Source organism: Vespa mandarinia, chromosome 2, assembly GCF_050613455.1.
Source record: "Vespa mandarinia isolate Hongniang chromosome 2, ASM5061345v1, whole genome shotgun sequence".
NCBI classification, from domain to species: Eukaryota; Metazoa; Arthropoda; class Insecta; order Hymenoptera; family Vespidae; genus Vespa; species Vespa mandarinia.
Window position 1 is genome coordinate 721,926 of NC_140811.1, and position 21,784 is coordinate 743,709.

A 21,784-nucleotide genomic window follows, 5' to 3' on the forward strand; every position below is an offset into this window, starting at 1 on the left:
TTGTCAAAAAATAAACTTAGAAAAATTTTAGAAAGGAATTAACTAAACAAATTCGTAAAGTATAATATCTTTTTAAAAGATTTAAAAATTTTTTGTAAAAATTATTATATTAAAAAATATCTTGACCTAAATAAATAGTAAAATGAATAAACAGGTGTCTTCAAAATATTCTCGAGATGTAATTAGAGCTGAATATAAAAATGTATACCCTAGTTCAATCAGAAACCACAATCACTTGTTGAACTTAGCATATTATTAACAATTTAAAAATACGTATGTGACATGTGTTACGTATACTTAAATTCTTCAAATATCTAAAGTTAGTATTACAGTTTATACTGCAAATTACTAAGTAAAATAACTATGTATCATAATCTTCATCGATATTAGCAGTATGAGTAAAGTTAGATGTTGGATGATTTGTTGAACTCGTATCAGAATTGTTACTTGAATTTATAGGATTGACCTCTGTATAAAAATTAGGTTGATTAATCTGAAATGATGCAGGTACAGAAATTTGAAACTCTGGAGCTTGAGGTGTAGCGGTGACTTTAGATATTTCGCTTGATACATTGACATTTGAATTTACTATTCTTCCATCATTTCTCCAGATTTTATTTTCTGCGTTTGTATCGTTTGATATCAAACTTTGAGAGCTAAAAAAAAGAAAAAGAAAAAGAATATTATTAAAGAAAATTATATTAAAAATAAAAAAATTATATTAGAAATAAAAAAAAATTATATTATATTATAAAAGATTATACCCTTGATCCAAATAATATGCTGTAGACGGACATGTAGTTGGATTAGAAATGTTTACATTTATTGGGGCAGGAGTTAAAGGTGGTGTAGGTACTTCTTCATCAGGTCCTGATACGTCTGGTAAACCTTTTACCAAATCTTTAAGAAAATCAAAACGACTTTCCGATAGAATACATTGTTTCCTAGGAAGTATAAAATAACGATTCAAGTTAGTTAAAATATATAATAAAATAAATACATAACTTTATATAATATAATATTAATAATTATTTAACTTACTTACATATGGGATGGACTTAGGGTCTTAGCATTCTTGGCACTTGTAATTTGCATAGTTTTTGTAAGAAGCGAATGTACAAATAGTTCCAATGTTCTAGGTATATATATATGGTTAAGGTGAAAGTTAACATTGCAAAAATGTATGTTTATAAAAAAAAAAAAAGAAAAAGAAAAAAGAAAAGAAAAAAACATCGCTAATATCATTAAAGGATATTGTAATAATATTATATATAAAAAAGGATATAGATTATAATTGGTACTGCTTGAGCAACTTTTCCTACTTCTTCATCGGTCTGCATAATTTTCTTAATACGACCCTGAGATGCATTTTTTAGGTTAAGTTATCTGTACAATGTTGCAAGATAGCATGTAAAATTATATTCGATGGATAAATAAATTAAACGTTAATCTTCGTTTTAAACATTAACTTATATCATCCAAACATTTGTATTATTTTAATCCATAATATAATACTTAAATGTGTGTTATAAGTAAAAAATAATTCTATTGTTTTTGTACTTTATTGTCAAACAATACCACGATGGAAAGAAATTTTATGCTTACCGCTGGAAAACGTGCATTATATTTTTTCTTTTTACTTGGCATTATAACTGAGAATGTTATTAATTTGATGATTTTTCACAGAACCAAAAGGAAATGTACAATTGATGAAAATAATCGTTTATATATTGCTTGCACCAATCGACGCGTTCCAAACCTTGATAACCATCTCTATTTTCGATAACTTATAAAACAATTCGTGCTCGTAAAATAACCGTTTCTTTCATCGATTTTATATTTATATAATATAATGTCTTCAAAAATTTCTCATCTTTAATAAATTTTCACATAGAAATTGTTGTTTTTTAAGTATTATGCAATAATTTTCTTTTCGAAAAAAAAAAAAAAAAAACTTCCATTCCAATATTTTTTAAATTCAATTCAATTTTTTCTATTATTAAGTTTTTCAAATCTTGACCTAGTCACTTTTGTTACAGTATCAATGACGGTGTTAAATTAATAAATAAACACACTGATAATCATTTCATATGTAAAGTACATTAATGATAATTCACATAAATGTAAAAAAATTATAATTTTAATTATCAAAATAAATATTTGATAAGCTTATTCTTGGTTCGTTCTAATTGGCTACACAAGTCGCGCCAATGGCACAGTCAATGTATTATATGTGCTCATTTGTACTTACATAAATCATTAATTTGTTTAGTTTGTTTATTATATGTGTATTGAAGTTTTAAAAAATTCAAAAATTTACTTGGATTTCCTATTTAATTAATTTTTGTTAATTTCATAGCGAAAAATTAATTATATTATCAAAGATGTGATGAATATATTATGAACTGTGATCAGTTAACAGTAATATTTTATTTGTGAGATATAAAATTTGGTGGCGCACGATTAATTATTCTTTATGATTTATTCTTGAATCTATAGTAATAAGAAACTTAAAATATAAAATATTTATGATGTCTCAAGGAAAAGGTATGATAAAAATATATGAGAGTACACATAACCTCTTTAACCTCTTTACCATGTAAACATAAAATTATTTTTTATAAATTAGATGATTTTTTTTCTTTTATTTTTTTTATTTATTTTTTTTTTTTTTTAAGAAATCAATTTTATAAAGATAGTTTATAAACAATATATTATTTAAAGAAAATATTTTTGTATATAGTATACCCGAAAAATAATTGTCTTTATATGATCTTATTTAGCTGGTAGAAGAACTCGTGGTCATCATTGTAATAAAAACAAAGTCAATGTTGGAGATAAAGGAAGAGAAATTTTGGAAAGTATAGATGAGAATAATTTGGTTATACAACAGTTTCGAATATATTCCAATGAATTAGATACAAAACATGATAAATTTGAGAAACTTGTTAAACTTAGTCGAGACATTACAATAGAAAGTAAAAGAATAATATTCCTTTTACATACCCTTGACAAAGAAAGTAAACGAGACTCCGTACTTGGAGAAGCTAAGCAAAGACTTGATAATATGGGGAAAACTCTCTTTAAAAGCATTGCGTATGAGTTAGATGGTCAAGATATTTATCAATATCTTAAAGCCTATAGAGTTGGACTTGAAGAATATATAGAAGCAGTTACATTCTTTCAATATTTACAATCTGGTTCTATGCAAGACTGGATTGAGTTAGAAAAGTCATTGATTTATCCCGATTCAAATAAATCTAAATCCACTTTACAGAATTGTGAGTTACCGACAAAAATGACACGAATAGTAATCACTCCAAACGAATATATCATGGGTATAGCAGATTTGACCGGAGAACTTATGCGAAAGTGCATTAATAATTTAGCAACAGGAGATATAGCCAGTTGTTATCAAATTTGTAATTTTGTTAGAAATATGCATAAGGGATTTCTAGGATGTACAAGTATTTTTAATAAAGATATGAGTAAAAAGCTTTATACGTTAAAACAAAGTTTAACTAAAATGGAAAATGTATGCTATACAATAAAAGTAAGAGGATCTGAAATACCTAAACATATGTTGGCAGATGTTGCCATTGGAGCTACAGAGGATTATATGGGTGATGAAGATGAAGGATATCAGGTCTAATGAAAACTAATAAAAAAGTAATGTAACTACAAATAATTACACACACACACACACGTTTAAATAATAATAATAATAATAATAATAATGATAACTATGTAATATTTTATATCTATATTTACATAAAATAAACATTATTTCGATGGTAAGTGACAATGTTAATTTTTTCAATTTAAACAAATAAAAACGATTCACCAAATAAAAATATTTCTCTGTTATTCTTCATAGATCTAACTAATGACAATTTAATATCTTATTAAATACCAAATTTCTAATGATTATAATTATCACAGATAAATTTGATGTAATATTCTTTCAAACTGAACTAATATATGGTAATTATTATTACATAAATAAATAATTTGTCTGTACACTATGTATAAAGTCAATGTTTCACCATTTCCTTTATTATCTTAACCAGTTCAAGATTTAGAATCTTCGATATCACTGTTACTTTCATTCCAGTCACTTTCTACATTATCCACATCACTTTCTAAATTTTCTATGTCAGTGTTGGTATCATCCGAACTGAAATCGGATGGTTCGTATTCAGATTCATCAACAGATTCATCTTCTGACGATGCTTCCACTACAGATTCATTGTCACATCTTGGTGATCGTACAGGGGTTGGCGCTCGACGTTTTCGCATAGTGGAATGCTTAAATTGAGCTTTGTGTTGTAGATTTTTGCGATAGCAATTTATACCATAAGGACATTCAGGGCGTTCATCGACTTCTTCAAAATCTGGATCACCTGGATGACTGAACTGAACTTTGTGATGTGGATTCTTTCTAAAAATGATATTTAAATATTTAATAAAACAGAGAAACTTTTTATAAAAAAAAAAATATAACGATATATCAATACATATCAATATACCTGTAACATTTATCCTTGTAAACACATTTATTTCTTTTCGTTTCTACTTGCTCAGCACTCGATACACTTGCTTTATTTTGTTCGAGTATTGGCGAAGAATGCATATCCTGTTGTGCTAAAGTATGTGACTCATCGCGATCACTAGAATGCATAACATGGTCCTGTTTAACATTTGCTTCAACTTTCTTCGATTCCTCTTTCTGAATATTTGAATTTTCTTTATCAAGTGTAGATTCTTTAGGTAAATCTGGATTCTCTGCCATCGATATTGAACTGAGAATAGTTTGATTATTCTCTGATGAACTAATATTCAAAGGGAACATTGAAGATTTAATAAAACTATATTGTCTTCTAAACTTTTGCTTTTGTTACAAATATTTATAGAAAAAAAAAAAAAAAAAGGAAAGGAACCTAGCATCCATATCCTTGGAAAATGTAGACACAATAATATTGCTCCCTTTGTTTAAGATAGGCGTCTCTATTGTTATAGGTTTAAAATCTTTATTATCTTGAGTTTCGCTAGAACCATCGCCATGCGAAGCTATAGAGTTTGGAGATGTATCGAAACATATCTTTTTATCCATTGGTTCGAATGGTATGTCATCTGTACACTATGCCATAAGTAATATATATCTGTGTATATTTTATCTAATTTAACCACTTACAATATCAACGAAATTTAATAATATAAATAAATCAAAGAAAGAATAAAGAGGTAATAACCTTTCTTTTTAATAGATGATTATCTTTCTCTACTGTTTCAGACATTGTCATAATTTTAAACCAACATTTATCTGATAACAAGGAACAAATATCTCCTGGTTTAATAGGTACAGCTGTACCTAATTTAAGAAGATGCCACCGAGATGATCCAGTAGATTTTATATAACAAGGCGAGACCTGATACTAATAACAATTTTCTAAGAAATCCTAATTATTATTAATATTATTATATATCTTGTAAAAGTAAATAATGAAAATCAAATATATCATTTTTTTTTTTAATTAATTTACTTCAAAAATATATTCCTTAAGCCTAATTGATATATATTTCAAGTATATTTTGATGGATATTCTCATATCTAAGTAATTGAATCTTACCGGTGTCAGGGTCATATCACCACTTGGAGATAAATTGATTGTTACAGCATGTTTAATGATCTGTCCATTATTAGACTATAATCATTAAATAATAGAAAAATATAAATATAATAGACTAAAAAATTTATGTACATAAATATTAATATTGCTTTAATAGATAATATAAACCTAACCTATTAGAAACAATGTTTATAGATTCTAAATACTAATTCAATCTCTTCATTCACGTGAATTTCTATATGTTACACGCATGTAAAACTTTTAGAATAAAAATTAAAGAAAAAAGAAACAATAAATAAAAATAAATAGATAATAAAAATAAATTCAGGAATACACAAAACAGTACGTTCCGTAGAGCTTGATATTAATTAAAGTAATGTAACACATGATTTATGATGAGCCAAGTGGTGCCACCATCGAAATATAATGAAACTAATTTTCACTACATTGCGATATACTTACTATAATAGTATATTTTTATGTGTCTCTTATACATCCGACCGATGCATAGAATCATCAAAGTTTGTAAACGACAGCTCGATAAAAAGTAATTACAAAGAGAAATAAAAAAATAATTTTTTCGCAATAATAAATTACGATAATAAGACTATTTGACAAGTTGTAAAGAAAGAAGAATTGACATAATAAAAAATATTATGATAGAAGAATTGAAAGCAGCACAAATTCGTGTACTCACTCCTGTAACACCATTACGACCGATAATATTATTTCCTATTTGTAAATTTGCTATTTGAAAGAGATCGTTTTCGAATCGAATTATTTGCAGTTTTTTCATTCTTATTGCCCATCGGTTTTCTTTGTTATATATAGTCGGCTTTTATTAAGCGACTAATCAATTTTTTTATACCGCAAAATAATACTATGTGACATTTTTCTTGACATTTTGTTTACTATGTGAAACAAAAAAATATTCAATGAAGTTCTTTCAAAGTTGTTTTAAGATAGCTACGAAATGCATGCATATGCGTATGCTTATGTGTATGCGTATGCGTATGCGCGCGTGTACATGTAAATGCATGTTTCGTAGCTAAGGAATAATATATATACTTTTTTTTTTTTTTATTCCTGAAAGAAAAGAGAGAAAGGAGATGGCGGGAAAAAAAGCGATAAGGTAAAAGATAAGGCTTTCTATGATAACAATGAAATGTTTTTCATTTATACTTACAAAGAATGTACACTTTTATAAACAAGGAGAAACACGCTGAGAGAAGTACTAAACAGTACAGATTTGATGCCCATGTCTAATCGTCATATCGAATCTTTTAGCGTGAAAAAATGACATAGAAAAATTGGCCAAATTCAAATATTCACATTTATTAATAATATGATATATAGATAATGTAACCAGCCAGACGTGTCTTATAGATTTGTTGATCGGAACTTTATAATTGCGTCGAGAAATTTTCCTATCGTAATATCTTTCGTAAAAGCATAAAATCGCGCTTTTTGTTTATGATTTTATTTATTATTTTTATTTTTATTTTCTTCATTTCCTTCCGTGTTTTCAGGGAGTAGAATATATAATCGAATAGTAATCTCAAATTAATCCCGATCGTTCTACGTACATAGATATAAAAATTATCATAAAATATTGCCGCATCTCTTTGTCGAAGATATTTCAATTATAAAAAAAAGTGTACATATAAAGATATATATATATATATATATATATATATATATATATATAAAGAAAAAAAAAGAAAACACACAGAAAAAAAATTATAAACAATTGAAGTAAATATATCTTGATCGATCAATTAGTCTTCGATAATTGAACTAAAATGATTAATATATAAGATGTTTGTTTGTATAACAGCATCCATATATATATATATATATATATATACGTAATATGGCAGAACGTCGATTATTTTAAATATGGGAACATAAAAAATTTTCGATAAACAGGTTGTTGATTGATGGGTCGAGATAAGTAAACAGAAACTTGTAATAAAGAAATAGAGTAATAACGTGCACACACACACACACACACATACATGCATACATACATACATACATACACACACACACACACACACACACACACACACACACACACATGCGAAAAGTAAATACATATAAAAGCTATTCCTTATCAATTGTATCATTACTATATAATTAAACTGTTTTTCGTTTAATCGGCGTTCTGTCGTATGTGTGTATATGTATATACATATATATATTTATATATATACAGGATGTCTCCAATGAAACGTACACATTTCATTGTGAAAAACAAAAAAAGGTTAGAACATTTCATTGCAGATATCCTGTATGTCTATATATATATATATATATATATATATATATATATATATCGTATGGATTTTTTGTCGAAACTTATCGTTTTGAAATCGCACGAATGATTCTAATAATGAACAAATCGATTGAAAAAAAAAATATGTATATAATATATATCAACAAAGCTCTATAATTTTTATTAAAGTAGGAACGGTATATATATATATATATGTACATACACACACATATATATAGATAGATATATTGCAATTTTCTTTCTAAATCAAATACAGTCTAATGTCTCCCCCATATAAATCTCATTTCAGGTTAATCCTCTTCAGTCATTGCTAATCGATTGCACCCTTAAGTTTAATGATTTGGTTTTGGTCTGCGCGCGACACAATACTTTTAAACAATCATTTATCTCTCCTTTTTGGTATAGTTGTTGTTTCTTTTTTTCCCCCTTACCTCGCATGTCTCTTTTTTTTATCCATCATCCCCTTTTTCTTTTTAGGTAATTCGTATACCTCTTATTCGTGTTTTTCTCGTACGCTCTTATCGCGCATACACATACGCACACACATACACGTAGATACAGCAGGCACACGTATGCATTCTTCTGTTTCAAGGGCGTTCGTTTCTAGCGTTAAAAAAAGAATGACATAAAATAAAATAAAATAAAATAAAACGTAAACTATAACGATAAGGGTACCAATTTATTTCTGCGCAGTTTAGATCTGATTGTACACACACACACACACACACACACACATATATATATATATATATGTATATGTAATCATGTGCATATAAAGTGTAGAAGAAAAGGTATTCAAATCTATTGGGTTTTGGAAATGTATCCCGTAGATAAAAATATGCTTTGTCCCATGAAAAATGTATAGTATTCGTTTTTTTTTCTCTATCTTTCTCTCTCTCTCTCTCTCCGTAAATTTCTTCTCACTCATTCATTCATTCATTCATTCCTATACACACGCGAGCATTGAGAATTTCTATGCATTTATATATGTGGATTGCATAAAAATTGACCTTCTTTCTTTTCGAATAATTTGTAAATGAGACTATGCATAAAGCTTAAACACATTTTTTGCATACATGTGAAAAACGTAGGATGGATATTCCATGGAAGAAAAGAAAAAGAAAAAAAGAAGAAAGAAAAGAAATTTTTTACTCGAATATTTCATATAAATATAGGTAAAAGTAACGTGAATAATATGAATTATTTTGAATTAAAATTTGAGAAAGAATATTGTATGTTATTGCGTAGTTAAGGAAAAAAAATAATTCTCTCTCTCTCTCTTTCTCTCTCCTTTTGCGATATGGAATGCAATTTGAATATACGCATAACCGTTCATATATGCAAGATATACATTTGAATCCCTTGTGTGTATGTGTGTTTGTTTCATGTCCCTGAAATTAATTATGAAATATGTTTGGTCCAGTATTATTTAAAATCTCTTGTCAATTAGCAAATAAATAATGTTAAACGTCGAGGCTTAACACTTTTTTTTTTAAAGCGTTATAGCGTACACTTATTGTTTTAGGTACTATTTTAATCAGAAACGAAAAAAAAAAAAAGAAAGAAAAAAGTATTATAACACATTTCTTTCTTTTTAGCAATTATTAACGATACTTCCTCTCCTGCCTTTCTTAAATGTAAATACGCTAGAAAAAATGCATCCCGCGCACGATAAAAGTCGACATATTGTTTTATATGCCGTCACGTTCAAGCTATAAAAAGGAATCATTGATAACAATGCGGATAATCGCTATATGTTACTATAAATATTTTTTGTTTGTTTGTAATTATTAATTATTAATATTATTATTTATTATATTACTTATCGATCATCATTGTTGTTATTATTATTATTATTATTATTATTATTATTATTATTATTATTATTATTATTATTATTTAAATTAATAAATATAACATTCGCTCTATAGAACATTCAGTTCGAAATACTGTTTATTCTTGAAATTTGCCATACACCTATCGGTCTCTAGCATTCAGAATTTTTCTTCTCATCTTGGTACACTTCTGCACCTGAGAACTATATGGTAGCACTTATAAAAGCTATCCCCGAGTTATGAAAAATAAAACAGTAATACTGTGTCGTGTTAGTTTTCTTTTAAATAATTCATATATTCTTTTTAGTTTCAATGTATCTTTCAATAATAATGCTACGTAGGAGTTTAAATTATAACAGATATGTGCTCAATATAAAATAACATGTTTGAAAAATGAATGATGTTATTTAACAATTCGATGCACTTGTAATACGCGTTATGACAGAGTATAAACGTATTAAATTATTATCTTAATATCAAATCGTTAATGATAATAGGAAAGCAAAGCGAAATGTTTATTCGGAATGATATCACTGCATTGATGATGCACTCTATTGATCTAATTAATTTTTCATAAAAGTATTACCTGCCATCTAATATTAAGGCCATAGATGAAATAAACTTCATTATGTTGTTTCTATAACGCGTAATTCTCAACGTTCGTTTTTGGAATGATCATATTATATGCAATCTATTTATGTATATCTTATAGCTCTCAGGTACAAAATTATTTTTCATGTATAATCTTTGTTTCTTTTTTTTTTCTTCTTCTTTTTATTAACTGTACATGTATGTTGCTATGCAATAGGCATTTTTCTTTATAGAACTTGAAATGGAAGGAGCCTTCCAAAAAATTGAATTCCATAGCACGTATTGTTTCAGAAAATTTTCAAAGTTATTATCCAAATTCGTCAAAGTTATTATCTTTTATTTTATCACGATAAATTTTAGTTTCAAAGAAAAACATTAAGTTAATGCAGGCATTAGATTCAAGTTCAATGTAGAATATTAATCTTGTACTGGTCTATATCAATGTATAGGAAAAAAAAAATATATGCCGATGTTTGACAAAGAAGATCACCTAAATCAAGATATTCTATTTCAATGTAGTTTCTCAGTTTTGTCTTATTTACACATTATTCTGACTGATTACAATAATTTTCTATTCAATTCTTTTTTTATTCCCCTTAAATATATATTTTCAAACTGTACTGCAGTATATATATACATATATATATATATATATATATATATATATATATATATATTTCTCAATGAACGGTAAAAGTACAAACGTTCTCACAGACACGGAACTTTCTTCTTATTGAAAGAGTTCTCTCGATAGAAACTCTTATAGATAAATAAACTTCTATCGTTGGAATGACACAATAAGTAATAAGTCTGCAGTATAAGACACGAAATATGTATACATATATACATGTATACACAATTTGATTCTTCCAATTAATATGTTCTTATAAAGGTTTTTATCAATATAAATTTGATATTAATCATTTGTCTTATGTAAGATAAAGAAAATGAGAATTAATGGACGACTTTTAGCATATTAAATGAAGAGGAGAAGTGCATCAAGCCGTATATAACGTTTTTCTCTATGATCATTGAACTATACTAGAATAATTTTCACTTGGCCACACGTAATACAAATGACGATAATGAGTGTGTGGTTGTAATTCTGAAAATTGCAATGTATAAGACGACGGGACGTATTCGTCATGATGATTTGATACTACATTTGTATCAGACTGTGGCTATACTATAGTACCCCCGCCTTCTGCTGGACTGACAACGTGTAGAGCATTACCAACCTGTCCAATGCCTGGCTGGAATAAAGCAAAGCATAGATTATTTAAAAACTTATCGTTACATTCTAAAATTGCTTCGATAAATGAAGATATATATTTTCTATTCTAATAAATGAATTGGTGCAACAAAAGTAATGTAGCATCGAATATAAGGTTTTCAAAGCTCAACTTTTTAAATAAATAAAAGATGCCTCTCGTATAGGCACACATTGAAATAAACTCTAAGCTTATACTATGCTCTATTTATCATTATATTATGCTCTATGATCTAATTAAGCGATAAACGAATGAAAGAAATGATAAGTCATACGTACCATGCGATAACTCAGGGAAGTCTCATCCATGATTCTCTTGCATCAGCCAAAGCATTGGTACAGAACATTAATCTTTCCGATCAAAGTAAAAAATTAATGCCCCACCGGCTTTAAGAAACAAGCGCAAGCATCTTCCGATTAAATTATAAGACTGTCACTATAAAAAAAGCAACGCACTCTATATGAAATTTATTTTCAAAAACTGTGACTGGTTAAATATTTGTAAAAAGATGAGTGAGCACAGGGTACTTTCAAGAAACAAATGCTGTGTGCAAAGTATCAGGAAACTTATAATTTGCTAAATAATTGAAAATTCATAAATTTAAAACATTCCTATGGCAATAATGTGGATCATGCGAAATATAAGAATGCAAAGATAAAAGGAGAATCTTAAGCGAATACTTTTTCGTTTTTATTCTTTCTTTTGTTTTTTGTTTCCTCGCGAAACAAAAGTTTCCTGTATGACTTTTGCATTGCACTTGGTAACAAAACTCAAGCAGGAAGCAAGCAGCAATTTTTCATTCAACTTTTTTGCTTTATTGTACAACAAGAAGGCAATTCATTGTTTTCAACAAAGGATTAAATGTCACATTATCATAGTTTGGGACAATAGTTCAGCTAAATAATTCGTTGGTTCTCTATGATTGGCTAAGCTAAGCTAATAACAAACATTTTATAGAAGAAAAAGAAGGATTTAAGGGGCCTGCCCTGTTACTAGACCTCATAGAGCGCAAATAGCGTTATGCATCTCGACGATGCAAATTAAACATAAATATATTTCATATTTATAATTCATCTAATGCAATTTTGCTTCGATATTCATTTTGAATATATTTTGACCAGACGATCATTAGGCACAGATATATAAATGGAGGTCCATACTATGAATGAACAGACCTTGATGATATGCAAAATCTACTTTGTTAAATTATGTTACCATTATGTAACGTTCAACTTTGTATGAATATAGAAAGAAGTAGTTACCGTTAGTATGAAATTTAAATTACACAATTTTCATTGTTTCCTTATAGTAAATATATTACTGCATGAATAAATCTGGGCATAGCTACTAAACGTGATTGCTAACATTCTCATTCTCATTCTCATTATCATTATCATTTTCATACTTTCATTACTAATTTAATTACGATTACACGATTATTGCAAGCAATTAAAAGTATCAGATATCGTTTTAAAGCTTTGAAAGCAAAAAAATTTAAATATAACTTTTCACATTATAAAACCAACAACACAAAAAAAAATATATAATATCAAAGAACTCTATTCTTTTTGACAATGCTTCTTCTTCTTCTTCTTCTTCTTCTTCCTCCTCCAAAATTTCCAACATAATATTTATCGACATAAAAATTTGTTCACTCATAGTAATATTCGCCTCTATGTTTCTGTAATTCATATATACGTAAGTATAATACAGACTTAGAGAAAATATTAGTTTTTTTTTTGTTTTTCTTTTTTTGTTTTTCTTTTTTTTTTCTTTTTTTTTTTTTTTTTTTTAATGCTTCCTCTAATGGCACCTTCTAACACTTATTAAACTACAGTGAACGAGGTGCGGTAAATAATTGGCCTAAACACGCAATCCCATCTATTTACGCGTATGTCATTATACAAAGAACACGGAAACGTGAAAATGTCGACCTATGACCTTCAACTATAATATTACTCTCTTGGAATCAATTCTATATTTACATCGAATTTTATAGATCTCTCCCCTGCTTTAACAATCCTCTCAGTGAGACTGGTGGATAAGACGAAATAAAGTATTAAGGATCTTTAATGGCTCTTTCAAGGTAAAGAACCTAAAATTATTATTTCTATTTACATAGAAATTGACATATCGATAATTAATTAAATTCTACTTTATGGAGTTATCTCAACGATGATTGGGAACAAGTTACACATCAGAGATCGTTAGATCGCAAGGAATTGATATTGGTGTAAGGGATACTATGATGGTGTGGCCTGTGCAGAGTGTTGTTTATGGTAAGAGGACCTACCATGTGACCTGGTCTTGCCCATGTATATACGTATCCATCTTGACACGCAGTTACGAAGCAATCTTTCCTAAACACTAATTCAGTCAATCTCTCGTGCGCCAGCTTTTTGCACACCAATGGCTGAAGGACTGGGCACTCGTCGAACCTCGGACAATAGGCAGTTCCTATTAATCTCATTGGATCGTCCATCACCGAACTGACCTTCTTATTTGCACCTACTAAACTTGCACCGACGACACTGTTCATATTACTACTCGCATTCGAGTTGGTGCTCGTTTTTTCGCCACTATTGTTTTGCACGATCGTGCTATTAGATGCACCACTACCTCTCATAGTGAGGCTAAAGTTCCTCTTGTGATTATCACCCTTACGTTCACCAAAACCAAGACCTGCTAGCCTCTGTGTCAACGAATTTACAGTAGACACTGCTGCGTTGGTACTCGCGCTATTGTTACTACTTTCATTATTACCACTCACGTTTTCCTTATAATTTATATTATTTGTATTATTGAGTTTAGAATTGTTCAAATGATGATTAGCCATTGAACCGTTACCGCTATTGTGTGTCCCCGACGAAGAGAAGGTAGTAGAACCTGCGGCGGAAGGTCTCTGCTTAGGACATACCGGCTGCCTTAATATATCTTCCGTGATGTCCCACAAACACAATTGGGTATCTTGCGATACGCTACCAAGCCTGTAACACGTACCACCTGGCACTCTCAGTTCTGACCCACTAGAGTTCCTATTAGAATGAACTCCTTGCGAAGTTGTCGACAAACGATTTGACTTTTCATGAAAATGATTATGGTTATTATGAGGCATCGTTTCATCATCCGATCCGCTAAAGTCAGGGTCCTGATCACCATACGACGTGGTATATGGATCAAACGCAACAACGCTCACCCAACTATGATGACCTTGCCCGCGGGCTACCACCCGTTTTTCATGAAAGCTCCAGATCGTTACAAGATCGTCTTCTCCTCCAACGACAACGTACCTCCCATCCGGCGACCAACATACGCACAAAAATCCACCAAAGTAACTTCTTGCTGATCCTAAAAGTTCCATTTTATTATATTGGAATACTCGAAGAAATCCATCTTGAGAAACAACTGCCAAATTTGAGCCGCAAGGGCTGAAGGCAAATTCATTTATGCAACATCCCTCTGCACCTATCACCCATCTGTATAGAGGGTTCCTGGTAGATTTTGCCTTACACACGTATACGGCATAACCATCGCCAGACATAAACGATTGATAGTGAGGTGCTGTCGTTCCGCAAATAAGTTCCTCATTATACAGATATAGCTGACCCGAACTATGAGAGACCAAGAATAGATTATTTGAACCAGGAACCCATTTTATGCAAGTTACCTTACTTTTGTCTATAAGTCTCTGCAACAGAAATTATTACATATTTTATAACGATTATTCGTATAAATTATACATATAAAATTATCTCTTCCATCAGTTTTCACTTATCTCTCAAGATTCATTTATATGACCATATAATTTGTTTATAAGAAAAATAAGATAATATCAGCGAAAGAAATGCAAACAAAGTATAAAGTGTAGTTATTATAACGGAACAACGTAACATTACATAATAATACCTATCAAGCTTAATTATTTAATTGGATTTTAATCTCATCAATATAGACCAACTCTAATCATTTCATGAAATTATTTTAGCTATGATCGTGCATACCACATCGAAGATAACCTTCTAAACCATTCAATTATTATTAATTCTCTCATTTATCATAGAGATATCTTTTAAAAGATAATGCCAAAGGAATTTACAAGAAATCTTTAGATTCAAAGGAAATCAAACATTTATCATTGCTGATTTATCCAAATTTTCTTATAACAATGTTATTAATATCTACAATTTAATCATAACGAGGAAATATTTCAAATTGAGAGAAAAACGATACATACATCTTCGTTATACAATTTACTGAATTCTTGTTTTATAGGGTCTATCAATTGTATTTGTCCTGTAGAAAATCCTACTAATAATGGTGCACTATCTGCCGTCGCTGTAGTTTGATTAAAATTGTGGCAAGTCGGATTAGTTCCTTTATATGTTTTCTTTTCCACGGGATTGTTCAAATCCACAGCCTGAAACATTGAACTTTGCATCAATTTACTTTGAGCTTATCAGGAGACAATATCAAACAACAGAATATAAAAACATTTCTTTTATAAACAATTAATTCGATGGGACAATATCAAAAGGGATAGAGATGAGTTTGAGATTCATAGAATGTATAGTCAAACTCTATACTTCAAACATGAGAAACAATGTAAATTGCAAATGAAAAATCTACTTAGGCATATATTTGTCTTGGTTAGGTGTTTCATTGAGCTGGGAAAAAAAAGAAAAGAAAAGAGAAAATGCAAAGTTGTGAACGGTAGATAAGTGACCATAAAGAAGGCGATATTAAAGATTAAACGTTGAAACGTTTTTAAGGCACGAAGACGTCGAGCAAATCGTTTGGTTCGGTTATTACTCATATAGATCGACGTATCATCGAAGGAGGAAGTGAACGAGGAGGACGAGGAGGAGGAGGAGGAGGAGAAGAAGGAAGAGGAGGAGAAGAAGGAAGAGGAGGAGAAAATGCGAAAACACGTAAGAAGATTAAAACGTAGGAAAATGATAATAATAATAGAAAAGAAAAAAGAGAGAAGAAATAAAAAAGAATGAAAAACGAAATAACCTAGAAGATGAAGGCAGGAGTGTGTCGGCGAGATTACTTTGCGACTCTCGTACCAAATAGACATTTTCGAGGTTAGGTCGGAACGATCTCTTGTCTGCGTTTGATCCTCAATCGAGAAAAGTTATCGTGGATATTGAAGGAGGACAATAAACAGGACAATAAAATCAATGTTGCAATGAGGGAGGGGGGAGAGGAACGGCTTACCTTTTTGACACCACGATAAACGTAGACATAGAGCTCCTTTCCGAAATTAAAACACATTCGGTCGTCGTGTTCTTGCGTTCCCGAGGGATTTGAAGAATCTGGCAATGTGACGAAGGATACCCTGACGGACGCACTCCCTTGGCTGTTGGTGTAGCCGACCCTGTTCGGCCTCGAGTATTCCGACAAGGTCATCAGCTTGTACGTTCCTTCCCGCGTGGCGAATTGTGTTTTCAAGACCTCCTTCCCTCCTCCGTCCAGCTGCACAGCCATCTTACCACCAACGGTACGACGGAGGAGCTCATCAGACACAGGGAAGAAGCGTTCCTCGGTTTTTCTTCCTTTGGTCCCACGCGACGTCCAGCGACGTCCGTCGCGACGGTCTGCCTCCTCTCCTTCCTTCTATACTTGCTTATCCACTCCCCCTTCGCACCTCCTCGCTCCTTCTTCTTATATACTTTACTCCTTATTCCTGATGCATATAGCACACCTCCTGTACTTGGGGTGTCAGCCCCGTCGACACTGTAGACACGTTTTTCGAAGCTCCTTTATCACGCACTCTATCTCTTTCTCTCTTTCTCTCTCTCTCTCTCTCTCTCTCTATCTATCTATCTCTATCTTTCTCTTTTTCTTTCTCTCTCTCTCTCTCTCTCTTTCTCTCTATCTCTATCTCTATCTATCTATCTCTATCTAACTCTATCTCTATCTCTATCTCTCTTTCTCTTTCTCTTTCCTTCCTCCCTTCTTTCTTTTTTGAAAATCCGTCTCTTGAATACACGACTCGCCGGTTGGAAGCCTGCTTCTATGTACATATATGAACACTGCACTAAGGGCGCTCCAGCTACGACTTCTCTACGACGGCGACGACGGCAACGACGGCGACGACGACGACGACGACGACACCATACATAACTGCCTCTCTGCGTTTATGAGCCACAGCTCGCACTTCAACCCCGTATCAAAGTGACCAAGTGCCACCGAACTAACCTCCCCGATTATGTATTTATCTTTATCGTATAATATTTTTTCAATTTTCTCCGATATGAATGATGAAAGATCGTTCATCGAGAAAAGATATCTTTCAACGAATATTATAGTTAAAGAAACAAGAGAGAGAGAGAGAGAGAGAGAGAGAGAGAGAGAGAGAGAGAGAGAGAGAGAGAGAGAGAGAGAGAGAGAGAGAGAGAGAGAGAGGGAGAGAGAAAGAGAAGAGAAAAGAAGAAAAAAGAAACAATTGTTACAATTTTCCTTTTGAATACTTTGATAGATAAACTATATTGTGTAGCGGCGCTACCTCCGAGAATCTAGCCGCTACCCGCTCGTCTACTATTCACAATATTTCGTTTCTCGTGTCAATGCTTTCATTCATAAAATCAGCGTTCATTCTTTTTGCGCTACGATTACTTATACGTATTGAATTTCACGAGAAATTATCAATTTCGAAAGATCACATAGTCCAATTCCTTCGTCGATCGTTTACGTCTTACTTTCTAATTTTTCTTAGTTTAATGAATGTTTATTATTTCCCTTCAAAATTATTTTTCGAGCGATACATCATACACACATACATACATACACACACACACATATATATATATAGAGAGATGTATCTATGACATATGTAGATAGATTCGCATCGTTTAATCTGAAATTCTTTCTTTTTAATTGTTTCAATTATTCATTGTAGAATTATACGATGTATGTGCGTAAACATCTATTTTATTACTATTGAATAAAAATTTTTGAATATATGTGTTTATGTGTGTGCGTATGTATATTATATACATGTATATTATAAAAAAGAGAAGAAAGAGAGAGAGGAAGAGAGAGAGAGAGAGAGAGAGAGAGAGAGAACGATACTACACATTTTTTTTCTCTTCTTTTCAATAATAATCACACCAATAAATTAAGACAATTTTCCTTATAGATTTTATCTTTATCTCAGATTAATCTATAATCGTACATTACGAAAGCGATTCCATTGCATCAGCAACAGCATCGTCATCTTCTTTGGCAGCTGTTGAACATTAAAAGAAGATAGATAGATAGAGAGATAGAGAGAGAGAGAGAGAGAGAGAGAGAGAGAGAGAGAGAGAGAGAGAGAGAGAAACTACAGATGATAGTCGGTTTAGGAGCGTATCTTTTCATATAGTTACCATCTATTATCGTTTCGATGACTTTCACTGATTCTGAATCATTCGTAACCCGATTTATACGTTACTGGTGGCGCCTTGGTAATATTAAATGCGCGCGCAACACCATCGTCCGTTTGTCAGTCTCCAGAACTGAAAGCTTTTCAGCCCTATCCAGGAAGCGGATATTTTGTAAACAAACGACACCGAAGGATTAATTAATTTCACCGTTCTTTCCTGTTGCCACCCCCTCCCCTCTCCTCCGACTGCACCCCCACCCAACCTATCTCCTTCCTTCGCCGTAACCTCTAACCCTGTCTCATGACATTCATTAACATTCTAACTTATCTTTCTTTCCTCTTTACATTCGCTGTTTACCTATTAATTATTACCAACCTGTTTTTTCACGTGTACTTTAAAATATACGAACTTTTTTTTTTACCTTCTTCATTTCCTCTTCCTCGTACTACGCGTCGTCATTTTATATCTTTATTGTTCTCTCCTCCCCACTCCCGCTTCTCCTTAACTTAAAGAAGCAGAAAAACGAAGAAGAAGAAAACTATAAAATATATCGTTTTTTTTCCTTTCTTTATATTGTTTTTATTGCATTTTTTTTTCTTTTTTTTTTTTTTTAACTACTTGACAACGGTCGTGGAAATATTTTTTCCTTTTTCTTTTTTTTTTATTTTTTTATATTTTTTTTTTTAAGTAATACTGATCATTAAATCGATTAGTTTATTTCTTATTGAGTGATTCACGATCATTGAAGAAATACGCTAGATAAGAGCGACAGAAGGTGGTGAAAAGAAATAGAGGAAAAAACGTTCGACTGCGATAATTTATCTCTCTTGTATAATACGCTGTCTCTCTCTCTCTCTCTCTCTCTCTCTCTCTCTCTCTTTCCTCGATCACGCGGTCAAATTAGAATTATGCGCCGAGAGAAGGCTGCCTTTAAATGCAACTTCCGCTTTCTAAATGATGATCAACTTCCGTGACGGTAGTTACTCTTATTATCGATAAAAAGTCAAATGGCGGCTGCATAGGAGATCGAGTCTGCTTAGATGATCATTTTAATACGTTAGGGGAGATCAATAATATTTTGATCTAAAGTTCCTGATGATCGTGAATGATCTATTATCGTGAATTATACTTCGTTGATCCCAATAAATTAAAACCACCCTCCCCTCTCCTCTCACTCTTGTAAAAAAAATATCGAGGAACAAAAAAAAAAGAAGAAGCAAAAGAAAAAACATTACTTAATTTTAATGAAAGTTAACGACAGCTAACTTCTAATGATACTACTGATACTACAAAAGCAACAACAATAACAATAACGATAATAATAATAACAATTATTGTTACTATTGCTATTATAACAACGGCAGTAAGAAGAAAAACAGTAATTAAATTGATAATATAATTAATAGTATATTAATCGAAATGTTTTCGATAAAACGAATCGTTTCTCAGCTCTAAACGATACGATTAGAATCACGAAAATAGTAATGCTCGTATGACACAAGCAGACGTACGATATTATATACGTGTGTATATACACACAAACACATAAACACACACGCACACGCACATGAACGCACATAAACACACACGCACACGCACATGAACGCACATAAACACACACACACACATACCACATATGCATGTGTACAAATGATCATGGTCACGATGCCATGAGCTATAAGAAAGAGAATAGATTAGAATGAATGTGTCTTTGTAAAAGAACGTATTAGCCAAAGCAAAAACCGAAGTGTCTTCTTATCGTGAAGGTATCGCGTTCGCTGGCTACCGACTTTGTATGCTTTTAAAACGTAGATAACATTTTTTTCTTTTACCTTTTTTCTTTTCCTCTTTTTTCTTCTTCTTTTTTTTTCTTTTTTTTTTTCTTTTTTTGAATACATCGTACTTTTTCGAAAACTTGTTGACAATTTCTTAATTAATCTTAATTAATATTATGTCTTATGTTTTCTTATCGATCAATCATACGATTATTAATCGTACGAACTCTGCGTCATTTTCTTCCACCTTTGCCGCGCCGCGTTAATCTATAAATCAAGATATAAAATTTTCTTTTTCTCTTTCTTTTTATTTATCCTACGTCAAAGATTTCGAATGATTCTCGATCACCATTCGAAAATTGAAATCTAATGTAAATATATTAACAAATTGATAAGAGCTCTACCCTATTTCTAAATAGAACGATCGAGATTATATCTATGTAAAATTTCCATTAGATAGTAAAAGTATATTTACTACGACGGAATAACCAAACGTTGTAAGTATCTGCGTTTTATTGCAATCGAGGTTAACGTGCATTAGAGAGGAGAAATACATTTTATAATCGTTCCGCTTTATGTGATATGAAATCTGACTAGGATAAAAGAACGTCATCTTTTAGAACTAAGTCGAACCATTTAGTTATTTCTAGCGAGAACACGAACCCTTTTTCATCGACTTCTTTTTTATATCCTTCCCCTCCCCCCCACCACCCACTTACCCTTCATTTTCGTTTATTCTCTTATCTTTGTTTTAATCATTATAAATTAAATTCTAATTTAATTGTAAAACAATTTCAATGTTTAATCATATCGATGAATTTCTATCGATTATATTGAATATTCTCCAAGTCGAAATTATTAAAAAGTATATTTTGTTATTGATAATATTTGGAACGAAAAAAAATATAAACATATATATATATATATATATATATATATAATATATATATATAAACGCATAGAAGCGTCACGCGAAGATAATATTTCGTAAAAAATAATGTAGAAAAATTTAA

The 21,784-nt window shown here is 30.8% G+C and overlaps 4 protein-coding genes across 12 annotated transcripts; 1 reads left to right on the forward strand and 3 right to left on the reverse strand.

Moving 5' to 3' along the window:
* Positions 1-235: 235 nt before the first annotated feature.
* NC2alpha (negative cofactor 2 alpha) lies at positions 236-1,886 on the reverse strand. 3 transcript variants are annotated; one of them, XM_035887869.2, is made up of 5 exons: positions 1,606-1,884; positions 1,286-1,358; positions 1,046-1,139; positions 765-944; positions 236-656 (listed from the first exon to the last, which is right to left on the reverse strand). In XM_035887869.2, the coding sequence occupies exons 1-5, from the start codon at positions 1,645-1,647 to the stop codon at positions 362-364; spliced, it is 684 nt and encodes a 227-aa protein (XP_035743762.1). In that variant the 5' UTR covers positions 1,648-1,884; the 3' UTR covers positions 236-361. The 3 variants fall into 3 exon arrangements, with proteins under 3 accessions (XP_035743762.1, XP_035743763.1, XP_085511567.1); XM_035887870.2 differs by having other exon boundaries at positions 1,286-1,386; positions 1,606-1,881; XM_085655441.1 differs by lacking the exon at positions 1,286-1,358 and having other exon boundaries at positions 1,046-1,135; positions 1,606-1,886.
* Positions 1,887-2,197: 311 nt separating this feature from the next.
* Trax (Translin associated factor X) lies at positions 2,198-3,803 on the forward strand. The gene is made up of 2 exons (XM_035887867.2): positions 2,198-2,547; positions 2,784-3,803. The coding sequence occupies exons 1-2, from the start codon at positions 2,529-2,531 to the stop codon at positions 3,650-3,652; spliced, it is 888 nt and encodes a 295-aa protein (XP_035743760.1). The 5' UTR covers positions 2,198-2,528; the 3' UTR covers positions 3,653-3,803.
* Positions 3,804-3,921: 118 nt separating this feature from the next.
* On the reverse strand, positions 3,922-6,014 carry LOC118451393 (uncharacterized). 3 transcript variants are annotated; one of them, XM_085655438.1, is made up of 6 exons: positions 5,804-6,014; positions 5,631-5,705; positions 5,253-5,435; positions 4,941-5,140; positions 4,530-4,832; positions 3,922-4,441 (listed from the first exon to the last, which is right to left on the reverse strand). In XM_085655438.1, the coding sequence occupies exons 2-6, from the start codon at positions 5,643-5,645 to the stop codon at positions 4,072-4,074; spliced, it is 1,071 nt and encodes a 356-aa protein (XP_085511564.1). In that variant the 5' UTR covers positions 5,646-5,705; positions 5,804-6,014; the 3' UTR covers positions 3,922-4,071. The 3 variants fall into 3 exon arrangements, with proteins under 3 accessions (XP_085511564.1, XP_085511565.1, XP_085511566.1); XM_085655439.1 differs by having other exon boundaries at positions 5,253-5,449; positions 5,804-6,013; XM_085655440.1 differs by having other exon boundaries at positions 5,253-5,459; positions 5,804-6,013.
* Positions 6,015-11,061: 5,047 nt separating this feature from the next.
* Positions 11,062-19,203, reverse strand: LOC118451373 (WD repeat-containing protein 20). Of its 5 annotated transcripts, XR_014983827.1 has the most exons (5): positions 16,847-17,908; positions 15,861-16,043; positions 13,920-15,314; positions 11,905-12,061; positions 11,062-11,604 (listed from the first exon to the last, which is right to left on the reverse strand). XR_014983827.1 is itself a non-coding variant. In XM_085664737.1 (4 exons), exons 1-4 carry the CDS (start codon positions 17,114-17,116, stop codon positions 11,542-11,544), a joined length of 1,911 nt encoding a protein of 636 aa, XP_085520863.1. In that variant the 5' UTR covers positions 17,117-17,910; the 3' UTR covers positions 11,064-11,541. The 5 variants fall into 5 exon arrangements, 4 of the variants coding, with proteins under 4 accessions (XP_085520863.1, XP_035743718.2, XP_085520862.1 ...); XM_085664737.1 differs by lacking the exon at positions 11,905-12,061 and having other exon boundaries at positions 11,064-11,604; positions 16,847-17,910; XM_035887825.2 differs by lacking the exon at positions 11,905-12,061 and having other exon boundaries at positions 11,064-11,608; positions 16,847-17,910.
* Positions 19,204-21,784: the final 2,581 nt, after the last annotated feature.

Bases quoted from the DNA above. Each gene is read 5' to 3' on its own strand.
- LOC118451373 (XM_085664736.1), bottom strand. From the start codon at position 17,116: ATGGCTGTGCAGCTGGACGGAGGAGGGAAGGAGGTCTTGAAAACACAA. The intron at 16,044-16,846 runs GTAAGCCGTTCC...TCAATGTTTCAG, and splicing joins TTTATCGTGGTGTCAAAAAG to GCTGTGGATTTGAACAATCC. The intron at 15,315-15,860 runs GTATGTATCGTT...TTTCTGTTGCAG, and splicing joins GTAAATTGTATAACGAAGAT to AGACTTATAGACAAAAGTAA.
- NC2alpha (XM_035887869.2), bottom strand. From the start codon at position 1,647: ATGCCAAGTAAAAAGAAAAAATATAATGCACGTTTTCCAGCG. The intron at 945-1,045 runs GTAAGTAAGTTA...TATACTTCCTAG, and splicing joins ACCCTAAGTCCATCCCATAT to GAAACAATGTATTCTATCGG. The intron at 657-764 runs GTATAATCTTTT...TCTTTTTTTTAG, and splicing joins GCATATTATTTGGATCAAGG to CTCTCAAAGTTTGATATCAA.
- LOC118451393 (XM_085655438.1), bottom strand. The intron at 5,141-5,252 runs GTTATTACCTCT...CTTATGGCATAG, and splicing joins ATCATCTATTAAAAAGAAAG to TGTACAGATGACATACCATT. The intron at 4,833-4,940 runs GTTCCTTTCCTT...TTTGAATATTAG, and splicing joins TCCAAGGATATGGATGCTAG to TTCATCAGAGAATAATCAAA.